The following is a 9,832-nucleotide window of genomic DNA, read 5'->3' on the forward strand; positions in this document are numbered from 1 at the left end:
ACTTTTATAACTGAGGGAGAACCCAACTAATTACATAAACAAATAATGCGAGGATCATATCCATGTCTACGGGTCACGAATTTTCACTCCAGAATCCTACAGCGGTACCATTATCCCTAAAAAATTTCGAATGTTGGTTTATAGTTTTAAGATATTTTGCACCTGACTTCAGAAAGGGTGTAGTGACAAAAGAACTGACTTGAATATTTGTATTTGCTCCGGTCCCTTGTTAGTCATGTGCTAAAATTTTCGAATTCAAATCCGATTCCGTTATTTATTGTTGACACACTAATTGGAGCTTTTTCAGTGGTTCGCTCCCCCTCAGTGTATTCAATTGCATCGATTGCAATAAATTTCGGGACGTTCCGTTACGGATCGATGAATAGCGAGAGAAATTTGTTTCAATAAGCAAATTATCCTTCCACCGGGCAACATCAGCAGCCGTGCAAAAGAAAGCGAAAAGCAGCGACAAATGAAAGAATTTGTTCGATTGCAACTGCTCAATCTGTAATCGGGAGAGGCCGCAGATTAAGGCTTCGAAAAGTAAGCAAATATCTGGCAATTTTTCCTTCATTCATCGTCAGAGTCCTTACCGCCATCACCTCAATCCACCATCTCTGACCAAGAACAAAGTACCATTTGCCGCCACGTAACCGGGGATGAATTTTTGAATATCCCGACCAGCAGTACCAGCGAGCAAAGCATCTCCCAAGAGGGTAGTTACACGAAAGGGTAATTGAATTTCTTGTGGCGCGAAAAACCTTTTAAGGAAACATGTGATGTTCTTCGCCAGGGGGCACGCCAGCTCCGAGTTGAACTTGTGAACTTTCCGAATCTTACCTTTACTCTTCTCGAAAGTCCTGCTTCTGTTGTCTTCAGGATCATGCCTTAGCGCTGGGCTGACCACGGCGAGCGAGCCCCAGTCGAAGTCAGGAGATCCAAATATGTGCCCTAAATAAATACCCTTATCTTCAATTATGCTGTGAAAGGCGCTGTCTGCCCATAAAGCCTCAAATCAAACAGGCACGGAAAGCGAGCGCCCCCAGGAGAACGGACACTGAGTCTTGGTTGGAGGCCAGAACATTGGCGTATTCGGATTATAGAAGGGGCACATAAAATGAGTCGTTGTGCAAATTATCAATCCAAATAAAGTTAATTTCCAATAGTTGATCAGGCTTTAATAAAATTTAAATTATTATTTATCAGTTTATTTTGACGTTTACACAGAAAAATTTTTTGTTTTCATTATGGCGTTAGATAAAGGTGCGCGCTGCTACCGCCGACGTCGACACTGATCTATATCTTTTTGGCTGATCTATGTTTTCTCACGCTGTTTTTTTATTTTAATTAGCTTTCTCGTGCTGACTCAAATTTGATTATAGTCTGTCCAATACCATTCCAAAATTACATACTCTAGATAACCTAACACATTTATACGACATCCATGTTCATATGAAATGTGGCAAATATATAAAAATTGGAAAACTAGAAGCGCTTCAATTTTAAATTAAATTTCAGAAATGCTTTTCCCAGGAAGGTGATTCAATACTTGTTTTTCTTTCAGTCTAGCTCTATTTAGTGTAGTCATGAACCACGTGTTATTCATTTACACGATTGCTAAAACAAGATTGAATATTTCCATATTGAAGTCATTTATGGAAAAGTTTTAGTTTAGAGATTTGATTTTTCTAGGAGGTAGATCAAACCAAATCAAATTGGCTTATAGGAGGGTTTGGTTCTTCGACCGTTTTTTTCATTGAAAATATTCGATTTTTACCGTGTACTTTCTTGTCACATTTTTGCATTTTTCCACCCAATTGGTGATTGTTAGATTTTCAAACAATTCTGATAAAAAAAACTACCAAAATCTGTATAAGAACTGCGCATATGCAAAAATGCAAGATTCTTATACAGTGAATTGTCCCTTACTCGATATTGAAGGCACTATCTAGTTAGGGCACTATCTAGTGGGGCGTATCCGAGGATGGAGAGATGCGGCCTCGAACCGTGCATTGTGGCGTCAAATTGTTGATTCAGTGTTATCTGTTTAGATGTTAACTAAATAAATGAAATGAATCTAGTTAGGGAGGTATCGAGATAGGGTTCACATTTTTTTTTCCAAAATTCTAAAACTTGTTTTAGCATACAGAATTATGGTTTAGAGTCATTTGGCCGAAACGGTCATTTGACCGAAAGGGTCATTTGGTCAAACGCTGTTGGTTTCGTACCAACGGGACTGAAGGGGTTAATTCCGCAATTATAATCGCCGTATTAAAACACACACCCAACCGGCAGATGTTAGATTTTCTAACAATTCTGTATAAGAATCTACCAAATCCTGTATGAGAACGGGGCATAGGCGAGATTGTTAGATTCTTATACAAGTATTGTTTAAGAGTCTAACAATTTTGTAAGCTCTTCTAAAAATAATTGTTTGTTATGTTTTTGTATAAGAATCTAACAATTTCGCATATGTCCAATTCTTATACAGGTTTTGTTAGATCCCTATACAGAATTGTTAGTAAATCTAACAACCGCCGGTTGGCTGCAGGAATTTGGTGCTGTTTTACGGTCTATTATAATTTTCCTGATTTGTACAAAAATTGTGTTAATGTAATCATTTTTAGTATAGTATTTATCTATATGTTTGTATGTTCCATATCTCTTTTTGTTAATCTTATGCAAATAAATAATTCTTTGAATCGCATGTTTGGGCATAGTCAACTTACGTTTAGTCCCCTTTATGATCGTTTGTTCTCAAAATAATTTTCTTATCGTTTGTAGTTTGTTAGTCGTAGTCTGTCTTGTCGCAATCTGTCTGTCGTGTCTTCTAATTACAATAGAGTTTGGATTTGTTCAAGGGAATTCACTTAACATGTTTTATACCGCACTTTACATAACTAGGTTCATTATGTTAAGAAATTCATGTTTTCATAATTTCATTATCATTACCTAGTACTAAGCTTGTAAATAGATTGATTGTAGCACTCATAGTCATAGGGTAGTTAAGCATTAATTTAATTGATTTAGGATAAGAAATTCACACGCCGTCTTCAATTCAATAAAGTGATTTGTTTTTCTTTCTTCTGTTTGTGTTCTTACCCATCCGTACAGCCGTCGTTGTTACCTGTCACGTCGGTCCTCATTGTTAAGTCGCGTCGAAATCGGATTCGAGAAATAACAACACGCGCTGATGTGCTCTCGATAGCAGTCAAAATTCAACTGTCATTATTTCCATTCTTCTTTTAACAAGTACAATCTCAAGTTACACGGCATATACATAAGTAGGTGAGGACGATTCAAGGTTTATATATCATTTGAACAGGTACGATACTACATTCCTCCCTTTCGTTATTATTCAAAATTCCTGACATCGAGATCTTTTTTAATTTCTCTTTTAGGGCGGTATTTTAAGTTATCGCTTAGTGCTTGGAATGATGATGGTGCTTTGCGTGCTATGCAACTAGTTGTGTTCCGTGTCGCCTCCGTGCAAGTATCTGCAGAAATACTCTTCTCATGTTGACATGCAGTTTGATGTTCACCCATCTCTACTGCATTGTTAGGATCCTCGATTAGAGCCGATTCATAGTTTACAGCTGGGAACAGCTTCTTCAGATGCGATACGTTCATATAAACGACTCTATCCGATTCTGTTGATTGTAACTTGCAACCCGTGCCTCTGCGACCAATTACTTTATACTCCTCTGGATCGAAATTCGACGAAAGCTTGTTCTCTTTTTGAACCCGTTTCAAAACAACTTTATCCACCACGTCCACCCCATCTAGCTTTGCTCTTCGTCGTGCATCTGCATATTCTGCCTCTTTCATTTTCTCCACGTGATCCCGAACCTACGATACGAACGAGTACCGTATTTCCTTTGAGCATCAAGCCGGGTAGTTTATCTTTCAGTTTCCTCCCAAACATTAGTGACGATGGTGCTACCCCTGTTGTTGAATGAGGTGTTGAGTTATGCATCGAAATAAAAGATCTAAGGTTCCATTGCCAATCAGCATCAGCGGTTTCTTGACTGATTTTCAAGCGCTTTCCAATTGATCTATTTATTCTTTCAACTTCCCCGTTGGCTTGGGGCCAGTATGAAGTTGTCCTTATGAATTGAGGACGATTGTCCGTTTTCAGTGTCTCTGGCATCCCAAAACGACAAAAGGTCTCGTGCAATGCTTTGACAGTCAAGCTGGCCGTGATCTGCTTCATAATGATTATCTCCGTAAATCGACTGAAGTAATCGATGATAACGAGCAGATTGTGGCCAGAAGTGAGCGGTCCGACAAAATCGATTGCCAAATCAGCCCATGCCTTTTCAGGCATTTTTGTTCGACTTAAAGGTTCTGGGTGGTTAGGTGGACACCAAGGTACACGCTTTGCATCGTTTTACGAAATCCTCAACCTATTTGTCTAGTTGTGGCCACCAGACTTTCTGCCGAAGTCTTCTCTTCATCGTCGCCATTCCTGGATGTGATTCATGAGCGATTTCAAGTGTACGTCCTTTAAGCGTATCTGGGATGACAAGCCTATTGCCTCTCAATAACAAATTGTGCACCACGCAAAGCTCAGAGCTCCTTGGTTTGTTCTATCCAAAACCCTGTATTCAAGCTTTCAATTACTTTCTGCAGAGTTGCATCGTTTGCAGTTGCTGCTGCCACTTCTTCAACTGTGATAGCCTCTGGAATCCCGGATAATGCCAACTGATAAATACAGTTTTCATCTGTAATGTTGAACTCTGATGTTTTCGACACCGATAACCGAGAAAGGACGTCTGCCAAGTTGTTTGCTCCAGGCTCATATACTACTTCATAATCATACGTTTGGAGATGTAACACCCATCTCTCTATCCGTGCGCATGGTTTGGTTTTTTCCTTGAAAAGGAAGTGTAATGGTTTACAATTGGTTACTAGCTTGAATTTCTTGCCCAGTAGATACAGATGAAATTTTTCGACGGCCCATACTAGGGCAAGTGCCTCTCTCTCTCTGTCTGGAAATATTTCTGCTCAGTTTCTGTCAAGGCCTTACTTGCAAATGAAATGATCCTTGTTTGGCCACCTTCTTCCTGTTGAAGTAGTATGGCACCCAGCCCTATTGGACTGGCATCTGCTATTACAACACAAAGGTCTTTTGGATCGTAATATCCAAGACATTTTGAATTGCAAATGGCTGTTTTTATCTCTTCAAATGCTTTTGAGTGACAGTCTTGCCATTCGAATTTTTATCCCGTGCGCAACAAATTTCGCAGATCTACAGTTTTATCGGCCAAAAAGGGAATAAAACGTCCGACATATGTCACCAACCCTAAAAAAAACTTCGTAGCTCCGACACATTCGAAGGTAGTCTAAATAAAGCAATTGCGGCTACCTTGCTTTCCATTGGACGAATACCTTCACTGGACAATTCGTGGCCCACAAATTCTATTCGAGATGCACCGAAAACACACTTTTCTTCATTCAAAAGTATGCCATATTCAAGAATACGTTCCTTAACTAGAGCTAATCGGGTATCATTCTCTTCTTGAGACCGTCCTGAAAACAAAACGTCGTCTAGATACACCACAACGCCGTCTAATCCGGCCAGAATGGACTCCATCACTTTTTGAAATTATTCTGGAGCACAGCTTATTCCGAACATGAGGCGTTTAAATCTGAATAAGCCCTGTTTTGCAATGAACGTTGTGATTTCCCTCGATCTCTCTGCAATTTCAACCTGGTGGTATGCTTCCTTGACATCCAGCTTCGAAAAGCAAACTGCACCATGTATTCCACCAAAAAGTTCGTCTACTATTGGCAAGGGATGAGTTTCTCGGAGGACGGCCTTGTTCACTCGTCGCATATCTACGCAGAGGCGTATCTCTCCGTTGTCCTTCAGGACGGGCACAATGTGAGACACCCATGCGGACGGCTGGTCATCTTTCTCAATAATGTCTCGATCCAACAAGCTCTGTAGTTTCTCTGAAATTTTTGATTCCAAGGCGAAAGGTGCTCGCCGATAAGGCTGCTGAACCGGTTTCGCGTTTGGATCGATAGGGATTTCCACCAACACTCCCTTTATTTTTGGAAATTTCTCAAACGATGTAACCGATCCTACATTGTACCCTATTTTGAGTACCTTCAATTGTTTGGCTGTCTCGTCTCCTAATAGGCTTTGTTTATCATTCTGGGCGACATAGAAAGTCGCTTCGACTTCACTGTCCCCTGCTTCGATTACTGCTGTGAACATCCCGATGATATTAAGTGGCGTCGATGATCCATAGGCTTTTAACGATCGGTCAACGTAGGAGCTGAATTTCAGTTTAGCTTCCTTCGCACGTAGTGTGTTCCATGTATCGATGTCTACGAGATTAGCAGCAGCTCCCGAGTCAATGGTCATTTTGATTCCGACTCCTCCGACCCTGAGTCTGAACACATTTTCGCCCATCATGTAGCAAATGTCTTCTCCTGTGCTTTTTGCTGATTTGTTGTTGACCGATTTGATAGGAACATTCGTCTCACTCACTGCCTTGATCCGTTTAGTTAGTGGCGTTCCGCTTGGGTCATCATTCATCCGCTTTGTGCACCATTTTGCAAAGTGACCAAAACTTCGACATTTGAGACACTGCGCTTCTTTCGCGATACAATCAGGGCTCTTAGATGTCCACGACGTCCACAGCCAAAACAGATTCTATTATCCGGTCTCCTAAGAGTTTGAGAATCAAGCATTCTACAAGCTCGCTGATCATCGGAAGAAAGTAGGGTTTCACTTGACTTCATCACTCTAAGACTGTCGATGGAAAAGTACTCTTTCATTGCTCGATGCAAGTCCTCATCGGAATGATCTTCACGTGAGCCAACATGGAACGAATAATGTACCATACTAGGAACGTTTTCCCCACAGCTTCCGCCACAAATGGTCCATCCCAAACGTGTTTTTATGGCTGTAGGCTGATCTTGCTTCCCCTCTAGGCTCTGCAGGACCAGACTTACGTGTGCGTGTTGTAGACCTATCAAAATTCTGGGACGAGCATCTTCATACGAATCAATAGGTGAACCGCGTAGGTATGAGTTCTGTTGCTTCATTCTGCCCACGTTCAAAGATTGTTTTGGCACTTGTAGGTCCTTCACCGTGCGTACTCCATCCAGATTGAATTTCTTCGCTCCGTCGTGGGTTCCTGCAATTGTGATTGTCGTGATACGGGACTCTTCTTCGCAGCGTTCAGTGTCACCAGTCCACCGAAGAAATAATGGCGTTTCTACTCCGTCTAAGTCGAGCTCGTCCGCAAGATCGTGACCCATCAGACTAAGCTTTGATCCCTCATCTAGGATGGCAAATGTCTTCACGTACCCGTTCCTCCCCTTGATTGTCACCGGCAAGTAGCGAAATAGTACAGCGCTTGAACTGGACCGATGAATGTTACAATCATGTCTTGAGGAACTGGTGCCTGGCTTAGGATCACTTGGGTTAGAAACAGTCTCCTTCTCTATCCTTTTCTCGTTGTGCAGAATTTCATGATGTTTTCTGGTACAGCCGTCCTTTCCACAAGCCTTGGCCTTACAACCGCCATTATGCTTTCCCAAACAGTGCCGACAGAGATTAAAGTCGCGGATAACAGCCCACCGAGAATCTCGCGATAGTTCTAGAAACTGCTTGCACTTTTCAACAGACTTGCAACTTTGCTTACCTAGCGGGCAGTCAACGGCCGTCGCTTTGCGATAGCCTTCCGATTGCAGTGTGCGATCGAATGAAGGTGATTCTAGATGTGCATTGTGGAATCCAGTACCTTTCCTAGCATGACGCGTTTCGTTTCATACACACTTCGGCTCTTGAATGCCTGGGATTGTCATTGTGCTGGCAGCCTCAGCCAGTGAATAAATCCAGTTTCCGAAGGTGGCCAGATTTACTCTAGGAAGCGTCTGACGATATTTGGCCCAATCTAGCTTGATTGTCGGAGGCAGTCTACTAACCAGCTGATGTAATAACGACACGTTATACATATGCTCTTCCAGCTGGCATGCGTCTACTGTAGCGCAGAAATTTTGAACATCAACTGCGAAATCCATTATGATTTCGAGTCTATCTTCTCTCAAGGCTGGCAACATCGTTATTTTGGTTATTAACGAATGGATGATAGCTTCCGGCTGCCCAAACCGTATATGAAGTGTCGAAATGACTCCTCTCACGTTCGAAGGATGCATCAAACTGCTTTTGACGGCATCGTAGGCTTTTCCTGATAAGCACTTTTGTAGCCTTACCGCATTTTCTGCATCCGTAAAACCACACATGGCAGTTGTATTAGTGTAAGATGCGAAGAATATAGGCCACTCTTCTGGCTTTCCGGAAAAGTTTGGAAGATCCTTTGATATAGCTTGGCGAGCCGCCAGCTGAGTTTTCGTGACCGACGCAATTTGAGGTATTGCGTAGCTCTCCGCCTCAGTTACTCCTACCGTACGGTGTTGGGTTCTGTGCCCCTCATTACCCGGCGCTCGTGCGTAATAATGCTGTGCTTGCATCGATGCTTGTACTTCTTCGTTGATGCGTCGATTTCCATGACTATATGCCGGTCGAATAACCACACTGGAGACTTCTCTCAAGGAAAACGTCCGCCCTGCACCAACAGTCTGATGATCCTGCCGCACCGAACGATGATGGTTTGTTGTTACTCTCGGTTAAAAACCGTCGCTTGATAATGATTTTGCGTAGAATGCTGGGACGGATTGAATGTGTCGGGATTAATTGTGGCGCGTTCTTGTTGACCAATGTTGTCATGCAGCCATTCGTGGACACGGCTCATACTGCAACTAGGCGTGGAACCCTTTTCACTAGCCATTTCTTCCAGGAGGGCGTACTTTCGCTCCAGAAACTCTTTCGCCAGACTTTGCTCTTCCTCTAACTTCTGCATTTGTAGTTCTAGCAACTTGCGGGCAGTCCTACGAGATGACGTTTGCGACGATCTCTTGTCGTCTTTCAGATCTCTTGTCGTCGCGATCCTTGCCACCATGCTCAGTTCCTGTTGCTTCTGGGTTGATCTTATCCACGGCGTTTAACTCCTTCGGTTGCTTCGGATGTGGTGCTGCTTTACTGCTCTTCGTTGAAGTTGAACCCTCTCGCCGGACCCATGCTGCAGATTTCATTTCATTTATTTAGTTAACATCTAAACAGATAACACTGAATCAACAATTTGACGCCACAATACACGGTTCGAGGCCGCATCTCTCCATCCTCGGATACGCCCCACGCTTGCCAAGTCGTTCTGCACCTGGTCTGCCCATCTCGCTCGCTGCGCTCCACGCCGTCTCGTACCTGCCGGATCGGAAGCGAACACCATCTTTGCAGGGTTGCTGTCCGGCATTCTTGCAACGTGTCCTGCCCATCGTACCCTTCCGGCTTTAGCTACCTTCTGGATACTGGGTTCGCCGTAGAGTTGGGCGAGCTCATGGTTCATTCTTCGCCGCCACACACCGTCTTCTTGCACACCGCCAAAGATGGTCCTAAGCACCCGTCTCTCGAATACTCCGAGTGCTTGCAAGTCCTCCTCGAGCATTGTCCATGTTTCATGACCGTAGAGGACAACCGGTCTTATAAGCGTCTTGTACATGACACATTTGGTGCGGTGGCTAATCTTTTCGACCGCAGTTTCTTCTGGAGCCCGTAGTAGGCCCGACTTCCACAGATGATGCGCCTTCGTATTTCACGACTAACGTTGTTGTCAGCCGTTAGCAAGGATCCGAGGTAGACGAATTCCTCGACCACCTCGAAGGTATCCCCGTCTATCGTAACACTGCTTCCCAGGCGGGCCCTGTCACGCTCGGTTCCGCCCACAAGCATGTACTTTGTCTTTGACGCATTCAC

General features: G+C 43.2%; 1 protein-coding gene across 1 annotated transcript; it reads right to left on the reverse strand.

Annotated features, from left to right (window-relative positions):
* Window positions 1-5,608: 5,608 nt before the first annotated feature.
* Window positions 5,609-6,550, reverse strand: LOC134223080 (uncharacterized protein K02A2.6-like). Its single transcript, XM_062702217.1, has one exon. It carries the CDS (start codon window positions 6,548-6,550, stop codon window positions 5,609-5,611), a length of 942 nt encoding a protein of 313 aa, XP_062558201.1.
* Between the last annotated feature and the right edge of the window lie 3,282 nt (window positions 6,551-9,832).

The sequence above is a fragment of the Armigeres subalbatus genome, chromosome 3 (genome assembly GCF_024139115.2).
Source record: "Armigeres subalbatus isolate Guangzhou_Male chromosome 3, GZ_Asu_2, whole genome shotgun sequence".
NCBI lineage: Eukaryota > Metazoa > Arthropoda > Insecta > Diptera > Culicidae > Armigeres > Armigeres subalbatus.

Coding starts and splice junctions, on each gene's coding strand:
- LOC134223080 (XM_062702217.1), bottom strand. CDS start 6,550: ATGAATGATGACCCAAGCGGAACGCCACTAACTAAACGGATCAAGGCA.